Consider the following 16,132-nt stretch of genomic DNA (forward strand, 5'->3'; position numbering starts at 1 on the left):
TGCAGGGCAATTGAAGATTATCTTCAACTTTTATTCAAATATCTTATTAAATAAAATTCAATATGACATCCATACAAAAAAAATTCTCGGAAATGTTGGTTAAAAAAAGAAACTAACTCTGGGCCAATAAAAACAATACATAAAGGCGCATTAAAATGGTTGCAGACTTTTATCAGTCTTGAACTACAAATCAAGGTTACAACTGATTTTTAATTTGTTTTTTAATAAAAATCATACGAACTTTTATCTAGTCCCGTCAGCACAAGGGTTAATTCGACCAATTTTAATTTTTTTGCAAGTGGCAAAATGCCCAAAGTAAACAGGAAAAAGGCTAGTCAAATAGTATCTCATTTTAGGGAAAGCGATCTTTACTCCACCGGCGGCGCTGCGGCTCTCCAACCCGCCGACGTAACGGTTTCCTGATTCCCGGCCCGTATGCGACGCACACTCGTTCCGTCGCGGCGCCGCTACATCGGCGGCGTCCATAACCCCAAATGCCTTAGCGGGCCTGGATAACTCCAGACACACTTAAACACACGCATACACTGAAACCGAAACACCAAATTTCCGCAATATACAGCCACACCACTGCGTAAACAAAGTGACTATTTTTTTATGTAGACCATTTCGCGAACACGTTAAAAAATTCGATCTCAGCCGACCAAATTGTTTTGTATAATGGCGAACGTCTGTGATTAGATTTGTGATTCGTGTCGTTGTCCGTTTGTTTTTCTATCGAGTGTGTCGTCCGACGCGACGTCGAGTTTCAAGGCGAAAATGATGCGGCTTCTCAACAGCAGGCTGAATTTCAGGCGTCGCAGGTAAAAAAAACGTACAGGAATGGGAAGCTGAAGTAGGCGATGATGAATGAGCTATGATTAAATAATGTGGGTGCAAATTAGACACGGAATTTTATCTGTATCGGGCTTTGCGCAGGAAAAGTTTCTTCCATATGGTGGAATGTGTTATATTTATTTATAATTTCATTGAATAAGCTTCAGAACAGATCCCTAAAACCAGTATGATATAAATAAAGATTAATTTTTATTTGTATGTATAACTAATCGACTGGAAAAATATTTTTAGACAATAGACATATACCATATATTAGAAACATTAATTAATAAATACAAAAGTTTTGCCTAAAAAATATCCTTGTATAAAGAAAATTAATCATCATTTAAATTTGCAGCTAGATTCATATCAACCTCAAGGTGTTCTTCTAATATGTAGGTACGTCGCAAAAGTACAAATAATTAATTCCTCCATTAAAAAAATAACGCGGTAAATAAATCAAATTACTTATTCTTAAAAAACTAATTGATATTTTAACAACGATTTTTTTGTATTCAGTGTAGAGGTGACATATTTGCTATTCGTGAAGAGGCCACAAGGATAGTTTTCCTTGAAAAGAGTAACCTAATATGTATATTTTCCTAATGTCGCAATTGTGCTTGTGCAAGCACGATCGTGCTTTTACTCAAATTTCTGACATAATCATAACACTGAAGATTGGATTTACTCAAAAATAAATATAACAAAAATGAATCGACTCGTTCAGCGTTTTTCTTTCCAGTGCTGTTCAGTTCATAATATTACTCACAACATGGATTCGGTTGGAGCAGAAATAGTAAAAATTCTTTTGAGAGATCGTCTATTATTTGTTGTAAAGTAAAAATATTTTTTGATTCGCAAAAATCCTTCTAGAAATAGAAACTTTTATACGACCTATCCCACGGTAATTAAAGTAAAGACCGTGGCAGATTCGATCATATTTATGTTTTTTTAAATGGCAATTAACCCGAATTTCATTTGCAATAACATTAAAGTATTCGAAGTGCGAAACGAGAATAACCAGATTCTTTCCTAATTTTCCACATGAGTTATTTGTTAGGCTTCGAAAACTTTGAAGTCATCTTTTTCGATAATTAGTCGTCGGTTTTTCATCCAATAATTGTTTTACGATTGGAAAATTTTCAGATTGGGGTATAAAAAAATAAAATACTTGTTGATTGAAAAAACATTTTAGAGCTGTTTATAAATGACATGCATATACAGGGTGTAAATGAAAGAACCTAATTACAAAATATAATAATTGGGTCAAAACATATGCACAAAGATCAAATAAAGGTAAAAATTCACCGAATTTGCACACAATTATATTAACCGGTGGCGCAGATACTGGGATTAAGAACGTCAAAATTTCGATGTTACAATAAAAATTAGATAAGCTTATTTAATTTCTAATAATATTTTAAATAACAATAGTGTTATATTTTATTTGGAAAACAAATCATTTTCCAGTTTCTATTTTTTTATTTTGGTCTAAAATAAACTTGCAAGATGAAAATTCTCCATGCCAACCGCATTTTAAAGACAAGCAAAAATTTTAATCAGGAATGCCTTCTTCTCGTAAAATGAAAAATAAAAATATTTTCCCTCTTTTCCACTCTAACCGTAGACATACTGTATAGTAAGCTTATTTTAAACTAAAAAAAATAACTCGAAAATCGAGGAGATATTTTTTTTGTGATATACAATTGCAAATCAATTGAACTTGAACGAAGAGTACATTTTTAAGCCAATTTCTGCAGAAATTTAAATTGTCAAAATCATGGACTTATGCTCTTCTTGCACCAGGGTTACTTATTGAAATGTAAGGAGAGTTTATTTTAGATTTAAAAAAATAACTAAAAAATTGCTCTTTTTGTACAAAATGAAAAACAAAAATGCAATGAACAATCAAATCCACCAAATATTCGTACAAATTAATTTTTATCTCAGCTTAGCTAAATCTGTAACCCAAATTTAATCAATATATAGATTTAGAGATTTTATAACATAAATTGTACAAAAATCTGTATACTCTCTATCTTGAGAACTAAGCCCATATCAAAGTTTTCAATTGCTATACTAAACCAAAATCAATCTTAAATTTTCCGTCCCAGATTTATTTGGCAAATCGCACATCTTTTATCAGTATTTTTCTCTTCGCAGTAGCCTAAGATCCTTTGAAAATGATGCCGCTTCAGCCGTTCCTGTAGCCAGTAAATCAGCACCAATCGTAGCAAACAATGCCAGACAGCCGTCCGTCAGGCAGGGTCCCAGATCAACCAATGCAGAAGATATAGATTATGATGGTAAGTCATTAAAACGCTGTTGTTATTAATAAGATAAGAGAGAGTAGTAGCTCAGATGTGAGTCCAACACACTCCTCGTCCACCAAAGTAGACACTGAGCCATAGAGTTATCTTCACATAACTTTCAATACCAATTTCTTTCACAATTCCTAGCTACTACATTTTTTAATAAAGTAGATGCTGTTTTTTTTATCATATGATTCGGTTTCATTTTTTTTTTTTTTTTTTTTTTTTTTCAGCTGAAAGTACTGACTTGTTATTTTGAGTTGCCTTCAATGTCATTACTTCAGAATATATCTCTTGTTACTTCCTGGCTCTTATTATCTGTTTTACTACTGTCCCTATTTATAATCTATGTCATATCCAGTATCATCAGTTAAAAAAAATATTTACGAATGTATGCGATATTACATGCCTGTGAGTTACTGTAATAGGAAGAAAATATTTTCCAAACCAATTTGTCAATCTCCTGAAAACCCGATTTAAGTAAAAAAATGCATGTTATTACCTTAAATATGTTAACCATATACGACATTTTATGAATTGTGGGAGGAAGGGTCAAGGTGCATTAGGAGATTTATTTTGTATATAATATCATTCAATGTGTATTTATCGTCACCGTCATTCTACCAATATTGAAAATGTAAGGATTCAACTCCCAGATCTTTCTAAAAAAGTGTTATAGAAATATGATTGGAAAAAAACAGTTTATAGGTGGTCTAATTGCTTTCTCATTCATATTTATGGAAGCTTTAAAAAAAATTATAAGAATAAGAGACATGGTAAAAAGGTAGTAACTCATTTTTTTTCCATCAATGTAAACAGGTAGGTACATAGAAATGTAAAATAAGTTAGTAGACAACAATACATTTTCCTAAGAAGTGAAATTCTTCATATGTAAGCACATAAAAAAATTGTGTAAACAAAACAAAATAAATAGTATTTTTTTTTAATTGCTGTATGTTACTAATAAAATGTTCTTTCTATATATCCTATATTAAATACTGAATTGTATGGAGGTATTGGATTTATTTCCTTCTTCAAATCGTAACTGGACTAATTGATATATTATAACCACCCACAACAAAGTCATAAGGAAACGTAGAATCCCCCTAACAGCCATATGAGAAAATATTTAATTAAATCCACCAAATTATTACCATTTCCGTATTGATTGAGCTGCATTAATCAATAGTGAATAACAGCCCATTATAAATTTTTAATTTTATTTCAATATTTTAACTTCTTATTATATCTATAAAGAACCAATAAGATTACTATTCTTCTACAAAAAATCCAAAACTACTATAAACAAAAACTAAAAATCATTTTATTCAAATCAGCATATCATTGTGAATAGTATTAAGCCAAATATGTCATATTGTAACTTGAGTTGTTTTAGATGGCAACCTTTTAGCATAATAGAGCAGTAATAAATATCATTGCTGATCTCACAAATGGTATAAGCAACAAAAAGGGATTCCACTAGTCTTTTAGAATTAAGCTCTTAGGATTACGAAAGCATACAAATTTACCCACATTAATGCAAATTAGTATGGTGATATTCAGCATACACACACAAGAAAGGCGTCACAGTGATCACTTCTTTCTATTGCTTTCCTGAAAAATTACTCGAATAGTGTTTACACCTTTTTTGTGATCACTGATCAGCGAAAATGTGTTTGTACAAACTTAACATACCTACAATAAATTCTCAGTGTTAACAATTTAGTAGTTTTTAAAATTTCATTTTTATAGCATTATATGAAGATAATGATGAGGATGATATAGAATTAGAAAGCCATGGTTCTGTTATCAGACATTTGTTGTCTCAGGTGAAGATTGGCATGGATCTTACAAAAGTGGTTCTACCTACCTTCATATTGGAGAGGAGGTCCCTATTAGAAATGTATGCAGATTATTTTGCCCATCCGGATATGTTTGTAGGGTACGTATCTATACAGTATACTATATACACTTCGCACCAAAATGAATACGCCACTAAAAATGGACCCCAATTTCAAAATTATTTTTCTTACAGTTCTGGTTTTGACGATGTTTTTTTTTCAATAATAGGTTTATTCCTCAGTAACAACACTAAGTTAGATATTCTGAGTGAAATTTCAGTTTTCAGCATATACAGAGTGCAAGAGAGAATTTTTTTCTGCAAAATATAAACAAATTGATCTGTAGTGTCGTCTTTTCTGAACAATTTGTTTTTGGTATGCCATTATCTCTGACATTAATAAATACAATCAATTTCAGTTTCTTTTCTGTTTTATTCTTATTTTATGTTGTATAATTTTTTTGTATTAGTTCTATGTTGCATATTGTTATTGGAATATGGCTTGTTGAATATAATGTAATAAATAAATTACAAAATCAACAATTACTAATCTTTTATTATATTTGGCCAGTAACACATTGTTGCATGTCTAATAAACATATTATATGCAATGTGCTAGGTAATCATTAAAAGTGAAGTCGATATAACCAAACCACTATACGCATGTGTTATTCTTTATCTACATTCAGAGAATTTTTATCTATTCAGAATAGCAGATATAAAGGACCCTAAGGATAGGATGGTACAGGTGGTCAAGTGGTACCTATCATCATACCATGCCGGTAGAAAAAGTACTGTTGCCAAGAAGCCCTACAATCCCATCCTAGGGGAAGTGTTTCGGTGCCATTGGGATGTCCCCCTTGAAGAGACTAATGCAATTGAAGATGCCGTACAAGACGGACCTGTGCCTTGGTGCAGAAGGAATCAGCTATCCTTTGTTGCCGAACAAGTCTCACACCATCCACCCAGTAAGTGAAATAATAACCTCCAAGATTTGAATAAAATTCTTGCCCTCTATAATTTTAAAATATAATTTGTAAACAGCTTTGAATTATCAAAACTTTAAAGGCACTTTTTTCAAAATTTTTTACGAATAGAATTTCCATTAAGTTGATTTGAACATTATTTATTGACAAATGATTGATCCTATTTTTTTTTTAATATCCTTGATTACTTTTCCTTCCATTTAAAAATAAATTCGCAAAAAAAACTTTATTTTAGCATTTTAGAGTCATGTTACCCCTTAAGCAAGTGGTACCTATACGTGAGCAACCCATTCTTATGTATTTTTTATTTTTCATTTCATTTTGCAGTAATGAACATTCGAGTTGGGACAATTACCCGTTTTATTTTTACCATACTTAAATAAATCACTCTGTGTATAACAGTATAATTTTTATATTGAGGTAGTTTTAATGGAAAACTACATATGTATATTTTTTTAATTTGTTACAGTTTCGGCATTCTATGCAGAACACTTCAACAAAAGAATAAGTTTCAATGCACACGTCTACACCAAATCCAAATTCCTTGGTCTGTCTGTCTGTGTTTACAATATCGGGCAAGGTATTGTGTCCGTTCTGGACTACGATGAAGAATACTTTCTTACATTCCCCAATGGTTATGGACGTTCTATACTAACTGTACCTTGGATAGAGTTGGGTGGGACGGTGACAATAGCCTGCCCGAAGACTGGATACAACTGCACCATTGAATTTATTACCAAACCGTTCTATGGCAATAAGAAAAATAAAATTACCGCCGAGATTTGTGGACCAGAGGAGAAGAAACCGTTCCTTACGGTTAGTGGAGAATGGAACGGAGTGATGGAATATAAATGGACTGAAAAGGTAATTTTTGTCTTAGACAAGTGCGAAAAAGCTGTACTTTCTAATTAATTTCATTTTTAGGAGACTGAGGAACAAGTAGATGTAAATACATTAACTATAATTAAAAAACAAGTCAAACCGATTTGTGAACAGGACGAAAACGAGTCTCGCAGGTTATGGAAGGAAGTTACGGCAGGTCTGAAATTCAATGAGATTGATAAGGCTACAAATGCCAAGCAAGCCCTAGAGCAAAGGCAAAGAGACCAGGCGAAGGAAAGGAAAGACAGCGGACAAGAATGGCAGACAAAAGTAAGTGTTTTCAATTAGTAACGGAACGTGATTCTTTGTGTTATCGTTATGTCAATGTCATATTCTGAAGGCGATTTCTTAGTGTCTTCTAAGAGAAATTTCCTCTTTAACAAGAGTACTCGTCGAAAATCCACTTTTTTCGGTGCGAGAGAGATACCCATAATACATTCGATGTTTAGACAGAGGTTGAGACAAACATCAAAATAAATTTTGTCTTTTGAGACGTTTTCCAGGCACTAGTTTCTTTTAGAGACAATATTATAGCGATAAAACTTAATCTGAACATTTTAAATTATCTGTTTACATCTACAGATGCAAGGTTTCAAATAGCCCACACAGGCTCCACCCACCGATAGCCCGTCGCAACTCGTTTTGTAAACCTGCGATTGCAAAGCCAAAGATCTGCGGTTCGAATCGCAGGCAGGTCGGGTTTTTTTTTGGAAACAGCAAACTTTTACATACAGAGTATTTAAAAAACTAAGGTACACGATGTTTAAAAAAAAAATGTTACATTTACCAACTGGCGGTTTTTGGCCTAATTTATTTTTTGCTGAAAAAATTCATTTTATATAGTACCTACTAGCAATACTGAATCGTTTCCATCCTAAACGGACCAACCCTCTCACCCTCCTTCCCCCCTCCACCCCTTGAATGAGAAAAATCAAAGCCACTTTGAATTTCGTGATTCTGAATTCATAATTGTAATCAGTGATCCAAGAAAGTTTCTATAAAGAAATGTTTGAGGATTATGAAGATTTTTTAAATTTTTTTGTCCGCCTTATGGAATACGTCATTTTGAATTTCGTAATTCTGCCTTCATATTCGTAATCAAAGACCCAAAAAACCCCATTACAAAAAAAAATTCATGCATTTTAAAGACATTTTAATTTTCTTGTCCGCCATATTGGATCCGCCATTTTGAATTTCGTGATTCTGAGACCAGATTCGTGATCAGCGACCCAAAAAACTCTTCATATGTAAGATTCATAGAAATTGAATGTCTTCTGCATATCTAAACTCTTTTAAAGATTCCTCTAATAAGCGATGGTTTTCCCGGCATTTAAGGGGGTGGAGGGGGAAAGGAGGATGAGGGGGTTGGTCCGTTTAGGGTGGAAACGATTAAGTATTGCTAGTAGATACTAAAAAAAAAAATTTTTTCTGATTTTTTCAGCCAAAAATAAATTACACCAAAAACCGGCCTTAAGGATCCTTCTCCTTTACTTGTGTTTTTACATATGTTTGCAGAAACTGTTCCAGCAGCCTACGTATTCTTATTTTAAAGATCTCAATGTTCCATAAAAACTGTTTTTTCTCAAAAATGGTGCATTTTAGAACCTATGTTGTATAAAACTTTTCTATTTACTGTAATCTGTACTATTATGTATTAAATGTATGACACCTATCCGCGATAATTTTTAAGGTGCAAGGGCACCAAGCGGCGAAAGCAATAAGCTCCGAGACAAGGTAATTTTGACATTGCCGTTCGTGTTTACACATTCATTTGAACAACATTTGTCTTATTTTCCATTATTATTAGTAATTTTGTTATCAAACTGCGGTTATTTGACTTTTGTGTTATTTTATAGGTTTCAAATATTTCATAAATAAATTTTAAGGCAAGTATTTATGTCTACTTTATTTGTCCCTAGCATTACAATTTAATGTACATTTTATTAGGTTATAACTATGAACTTATCCATTGCGGAATACATTTCTTAATTACATATATGCCAACGAAAACTCTCGTATATCAGAAGGAGAGGCAGTTTTTAACGCTGATCATGAGAAAATTGGGCAGTTAATTTAAATTTAGAAATTTATATTGTGTCTGCAAACTGGTGCCTTTACTTACTAACAACCCTCATGAAATTCAGGGAGTATTATCTATCGGCAATAATATTTTGAAAATTTCTTCAATCGTTTGATGAAAACTTAATTCTGATTTTTCTTGGACCTTGGACCATGAAGAGCAATCTCGAACTGAACAATAATAGTTTGACAGTTTCTTCTTTTTATCCATAATTGCTGAGGTTTTCCTCACACTATTTTCTTAAAATAACAGTGTTCAAAAAATGAACACTAAACACAGTTTTAAATAAAATACTAAACGAAATGTCACACACAGAAGAAATGTTTACCTTGTTTCGCTAGTATCACTTGTCACCGCCAGAGGGTGAGCTCTTAGCTGCATTCGCGAATACTGTGATTCATAAGATGTACATAACGGATATCTTACAGCTATTCTGAATAAGCTATCATAATGTCATGTTTAGTTTTAATTCAATTATATGCCTTTTGCTTTTAATATTTCCCTTTGTTTTTTTTTCTTATGTATTTTTATGTGCTTATATTATTAATTTAATTGTATTACTGCATTTATACTGCTAAAGGTGGGCTAAATCATTCCTTTTGGAGATTCAAATCCTCGATACCAATTCCTCAGAATTAGTTCACAATTTGGTTTCTGCTACAAAAGTTGATAAATATGCACTAAATATGGTTATTTTATTCTTGGATTGGTACGAAAATTGTTGATTCAATTGAATTAATTACTTCTGTTATTTAATATACATACATATTTACTTTGTACAAAAGTAGTAATTTTATTTATTTTATAATCAATCTGTAATGGAGATATTATGTGCTTATAGATTTATTAAGTTGAAATTAAGTCACCATTAATCAGCATGATACGACTTCTACAATTCCTAATTCATAAACAAATGCTTTCAAAACCATGCAGTGTCAAAACCGATATCAATGGGTAAATCAGCATTGTTTTGTAATTACTTAGTTCTCGTTGCCCATAAGTCGTTCACGCCAAAGGAGTCCTCAGAATCGTGAATCACACACCCAACACCGTAAAAATTGATTCCTTTGAATGCCACTCTGATATGGTTCCTTTGAAATGATTGGTTCACTAACGACACTCCTCTACCTCCTTTATCTATTAATGTTTCCTGTAATTAGGAAAGTGGTATTAAAATATTGAAAATCTTATTTTGTTTCAGTTATTCATTAAAACTGTTGAAGATTCCTACGTGTACGTCAAGCCCTTGCGCCAGAGGATATCTTCTCAAACATCGAACACTTGAAGACGAAATGTTTAATCGTTACGAATAATACTGTGCTTTTCTAAACTTTCCTGGAACCTATTTGCCTGAACAATTTTTTTCAGAGTTATTAGTGAACTGTGATATATTATCATGAAAAGTGTATTCTAAGTTTTAAGCTAGTCGGGCTACTGAAAAATACTCAAAGTTTATATCTGGCGTGGAAAGAAAGTGGAACATGGTTTGTATCATGTACTTCAATGTGAGATGAAATTAGTCTGGGAAAAGATTATGAAAACTGCATGCCTTAATTACTGGTACGATTTTTATGTAAAAAGTTATAGGTATTAATTTTGGTACTTTGAGGAATTATTCTTTCTTTCTGTAATTAAAGAAGTGATTTATTGGAACTTCAAATACTCGTTTAAAATATGGCATTAGCTCTTATAAATATATGTTTCTTAAAAATGTATATTTCATATTGTTTTTTCATTTGGAAAATGTCTAACTACTTCATTATTAAATGCAATCGTCCAACTGAAATGTTCTTATTTTTTGTCAATAAATTTGAAAAATCTCTGGAAAATCACATCAGGTGCACTGTTCCTCAAAATTAAAAACAACAACATTAAAAAGTGACTTGAATTCAGAAGTTAATTTCCTCGCACAGCTGATCTGATTTTGACAATCTTTTTTTTAATTTTAGTTTTATTTCAAGTGTGCCAAATAAAATAATGATGAGTGTTAATGTGATTCAAGGTTTAGTTTCAGCTTTTAGTGCACCAATTTATTGTAAAAATTTAAAAACCAGTACTAACAATAAAGAAAGGTAAAAAAATTGCTCAAAATTTATAACAAAATAAGGAAATTAACCAAACTAGACATTAATTTACTTTTTCTCAGTACAAATTGTTTCATATTTTTTAAACTGTATTTTGGTGCCATCGGGGGAGGTTGTTGCCACCGGTGTTTTTATGGTTAAAAGTTTTACAATAAACTGAGGCACTTTAACCATGTATCTCTCTTAATAACAGAGATAAAAACATGAATGGAAAAAAGAAAATTATTCAGAAAAGATGGGACTAGTTTAAGAGGGCCCTATAGCAAATAGGCAATCAGCAATACATTTTTATAGATTTTATTACACAGTTTGTCTAAATATGAATTAATGCACAAAATAACAGACTTTCCTCCATTCTAACGCAGATTTTCTATAAAATGGAGTTTGTTTGAAACTCAAATTACCTTTTGTTGTAAAGAAATTTGTAATTTTGAACAAGCGACATCGTAAATTACAAATTTCTTTGCACCAAAAAGTAATTTGAGTTTCAAACTAACTCCATTTTATAGAAAATCTGCGTTAAAATGGGGGAAAGTCTGTTATTTGTGCATTAGTTCATATTTAGACAAACTAATAAAATCTACAAAAATGTATTGCAGGTTGCCTATTTGCTATAGAGCCCTCTTAATTTTAGTAGTTATTTATTAGTGTAGATGTGCATCTTACGTTTTTTCTAATTTCAGGAAAACACCCTGTATATATACTCAGAACTGACAAATATCAATGAAAAATTTTATGTTGACGTCATAACTGAGAAATAAAACTATTCAAAAATACTGTCAAAAATAATTCAGTCTTTTGCGAGAAAATCAATCTTAAAATTGAGGCCTATTTTGATGCGAGTGCGTTCATAAATTGTAATAATTTAGAACTACTTACTTTCCCCGTATTAATTTCATTTCACATTTTTACATGTATAATTATAGTAGAATCACAATTATTGTGCTATTAAATGCGAACTTAAGATATCAACTTTTTGTATTTTGTTAGTATAAGTAGAAGCTTTCATTAAATTAGTCTTAGGAATCATTTGTATAGTGTACCTCGTTAAAAATTTATATATATAATACAAGAAGTTGTTTTTTTATGAACCATGAATAATGACGCTTTCATTTTTTATCCAAGTTTTAAAAGTAAAATTACAAAAATCTGCTGTGTAGCAGGTAGTGCCATAATTTGAGTTATATTTGTTCTAACGGTTAGAACTAAGTTTGCCGATTTAAATGAAGTATAAGAATATTTTTGCAGAATAGAATATTGCCATTGATTACGAGTAAAAAATTATTATATAATGTATTTACTCACTTTTGATATAAAAAATTAAATTCAGTATCTTCTGCTGATATTAATTTCCCTGAATTATTATTAAAAACATAAATATTATTCAATAATTGAATTAGATATTTTTAATTATCATCAACAAGGAAACGGTATTACTCAATCAAGGTATTTTTTTTTTAATTTTAACATAAAAATTTGGTATCTAACTCAAATTAAACCTGATACTACAAATTTAACAAAAAATATTCATTTGCTTTATTAATTTTAACGGTTATATTATTTACCTCTTTATAATTTGTTACTTCATACAATTATTAATTCTTACCGAATGCCCGAATGCCTCGAGAGCCCTTTGTAGAAAATTCCATTTATTATTGTTATTTTTCAGTTGTCCGACGCTGAACAATTTGTTTTTCCGTTGGGAATTTTTGTTTAACAAAATATTTGTATTTCCCCTTTCCAATTTAAATGTAAATAATTCTGGTATTAACGCTGCAGGACGGCATTTATTTTCATGTTAATATGTATGTTATGTCAATTAAGTTGTATTAATTTAGGTTTTTCGCTAACTACTTTTATATAGACTATTGTGTAACATTTTTTAAATATTCAATATGTGACTTGCCTGAGAATGGTAACTGGTAGTACAATCAAGAATTTGTAAAGTGACTTACTTCCATGGTTGGTTAATTCCTTTAATTAAATGATATACAACATATCAATTCCATTCAATTCTTGTTTCTTTTAAGTATCGCGTTAAGCGCAAGCCTCGGTTGTTGCGGCAGTGCGATTTTTGCAGGTTTCATGTATTTTTTTAAGTCACCACTTCATGGTACATCATTAAATATTACTGAAAATTTTCCATTTGAGTTTTTATTATTGCAATTCATAACACGAAAAAAAAATATTGAAAATATTAGTCCGTTTAAGTTGAATATTCATATTTTGATGTACAGTTGGCGTTCAAATTTAACATGCCATTAAAAACGGGCCTGAATTGCAAACTTGGTTTTCTCACAAATGGTTAATCCGCTTTTGCAGATCATTTACTTCTCACTGATGACGGTAAGATGGAAATTTTTTATCTAAATTTGAATTTCCAGCAGTGACGGCTTTTCTGAAAAATTTGATTTTTTATTCACGTCATCTCTGTTATTAATTAAGATACATAGTTAAATTAAAGCACACCAGTTAATTATACAGGTTCGGAAAGTACCGATGGTCGATCTGCCGTTACGTGAGAGCGATAAAGTAAGTCATAGAAATCCGTGCGATAGAGACAGATCGCTATAATGAAGGCGTTTCATAGTCACCGCCCATTTCGCCCTTCCACAAATAAGATCCACTTCTTATTTGTGGAAGGGCGAAATGGGCGGTAACTATTAGACGCCTTCATTATAGCGATCTTTCTCTATCGCACGGATTTCTATGACTTACTTTATCGCTCTCACGTAACGGCAGATGGACCATCGGTACTTTCCAACCCTGTATAAAATCGTCGATCTTCTGACGTACTAACGTATCTCATTTTTATCAATTTTACAGGAGAGATAATTAAAAGATTTTTATAATTTTAATTTGTTTCTATCTTAGAGGTTCGTTAATAAAAAAGCCTATTTTTTTTTTCATGGAAGAGAGTATTCTGGTTAGTTGTTCTGATACAGAGAAAGTTTGTTTGAATATTCGTAAAAGCCAAACAAAATTTTTTTAATGACACGTTACGTAAAAATATAGAGCCCACTAAACCCTTAGATACACCTGTGGACATAAAATAAAATAAAACAATGTTTCGTATGAATATTATTTATTTGTAAAAAAGTATTAAGATATAGTACATTGTATAACGAGTGAGGAAAAGTTGCCAATAGCGCCACGCTGGCGCTATGGCAACTCTTCGGAACGAGTTGCACATACTATTTTCTATCACAAGTACGAGTCGTTATGGGACCTATAACGTAGGGGGTTATGTGCACGGAAAGTGCCAGATAGTACAACGGCGTTTTTTTCAAAAAAACTTCACGCCGTTGTACTATCTGGCACTTTCCGTGCACATAACCCCCTACGTTATAGGTCCCATAGCGAGCGTGCATGATAGAAATTATTTTTAATTTTATAAAACAGAAATATTGAATTAATATTCAAACTCCGAAGGTATCAAGGCACTCTACTACTCATTACAACATACACGTTATTACACTTAGCATTATTTCACACTTGCCAGACCGGCTAGCTCTTTCATACGTAATTTAATTTTCAAGACGGTTTAGCCGATATTAGTCTGAGTTACATTTTTATCACGACAAAAGATGGATCGTAGACACATTGAAACTATGTGACGGCTACTGCCGACGTCGTCGCAATAAAAAAAACGTAAGGTTTTATTGCATGTATCCAAAAAATATGAAAAGACTAAAGTTTAGTCCCACTGGACAGGTCTGGTTTCAACCAGTGGTATAAAGAATTCAGTTTCTACTTCTAGCAAACAAACATTCGACATAGTTGCGTATAAATATTTAAAAAAATAATTGACACATACTGTTCTTTTCAATGAAATCGAATGACTGAACCTGCAAGCACCCATTAAGTGTAAAATCGGAAATACAAAACTATGCACTACAATAACTTCAGTCGCCGGTTAGCCAGTACACGGCAGCCGGGCTGGCATTGGTGGCAACTGGCTACAACCCGGCGACCGTTTGCAGGATGGCTCCTTCCGTCACGTGTGAAAGCTGCCATAAGGCTCTGTACACCTTGCTGCCGGGTAACCAGATCCGGTTAGCCGGTTCCGGTATGTTTGCAACGGGTGTTAAGCCCAAATACAACTTAACGGTTTGAATTCCTGAAAAGTTAGCCCAATATGCCTGATGTTGTTTTTAGCGAGATAGCCAAATTGTGCATTAATAGGTTTGTTCCTACTAACACTCCGTGACTGTTTTGGATTTCAATTCACAAAGTGATTGGTTAGTCTGATGGTTTTTAGTTATTTTGGCCAATCTTGTTGCGAACTCAAATCTGAAACTGTCGTGTACGATTAGTAAAAACAAACCTAGTACCGCAGGTATTGACGAGTTACGTCGCTAAAATTACAAAAGAAAGAGATTTCCAAATCACACGTAGCGACGTAACTTGAGTTAGGTCAGTATGTGAGATCGGGCTTCAAAATAATTTGAGATAGGTCAGACTTGGAATTGTTATTACATGGAATTCAATTTTTCTTAGTTACGTCACTACGTCAGAAGTCCGACGAAATGTAAAAACAGAACAACATTAATAATTAATAACATAAAAAATAGTAACGAGAATCAGTCAACACCTCTCGTAACACAAGTCATCGCTTTTAAAGGGATTATTTCTGGGCCCACATGGAGAACTTTCGTGATAAAAAAGTTTCGAAGAGAATTTGGAAAATAATAATTTAAAATAATTACAGCTAATGGCTACGGCCCTAAGATCTCAAAAAGTATTGCAACATATATTTACAAAATATGTTTTGTTTTTTCCATAATCAACTCATGGTGTTATTTATCAAAAATGATTTTAATTTTTCTTTAAAGTTACAGTATTATAAATTTGAAAAATAGATTATTAATGTCAAATTAAAATTGAAATATATATGACTGAAGTAAAATTTATTTTGCAAAATATTAATAAATCACTTGTATCGTTCAGTTTACTATGAAAAAAATATATTTTTCCACGGTCGGGAGTAGAAATCAGTTCCTATGACATCAAAATTAAAACAGAAGTAGTCGATTATTCCCAAGGGAGTATAATGCTCCCAAGGGAGTTTACATTATGGAGAACGTTTTTCATGCAAAAAAAAAGATAACATT

At 32.0% G+C, this 16,132-nt stretch overlaps 1 protein-coding gene across 1 annotated transcript; it reads left to right on the forward strand.

The window, feature by feature from the left end:
* Positions 1-677: 677 nt before the first annotated feature.
* On the forward strand, positions 678-11,347 carry LOC108913411 (oxysterol-binding protein-related protein 9). The gene is made up of 7 exons (XM_018718958.2): positions 678-821; positions 2,998-3,140; positions 4,899-5,088; positions 5,695-5,954; positions 6,442-6,836; positions 6,897-7,124; positions 10,136-11,347. Exons 1-7 carry the CDS (start codon positions 778-780, stop codon positions 10,217-10,219), a joined length of 1,344 nt encoding a protein of 447 aa, XP_018574474.2. The 5' UTR covers positions 678-777; the 3' UTR covers positions 10,220-11,347.
* Positions 11,348-16,132: the final 4,785 nt, after the last annotated feature.

The sequence above is a fragment of the Anoplophora glabripennis genome, unplaced genomic scaffold, assembly GCF_000390285.2.
Source record: "Anoplophora glabripennis isolate ALB-LARVAE unplaced genomic scaffold, Agla_2.0 scaffold724, whole genome shotgun sequence".
Classification (NCBI taxonomy): domain Eukaryota; kingdom Metazoa; phylum Arthropoda; class Insecta; order Coleoptera; family Cerambycidae; genus Anoplophora; species Anoplophora glabripennis.

Coding starts and splice junctions, on each gene's coding strand:
- LOC108913411 (XM_018718958.2), top strand. CDS start 778: ATGATGCGGCTTCTCAACAGCAGGCTGAATTTCAGGCGTCGCAG. Junction 6,837..6,896: donor AATATAAATGGACTGAAAAG/GTAATTTTTGTC, acceptor TTTCATTTTTAG/GAGACTGAGGAACAAGTAGA. Junction 7,125..10,135: donor GACAAGAATGGCAGACAAAA/GTAAGTGTTTTC, acceptor ATTTTGTTTCAG/TTATTCATTAAAACTGTTGA.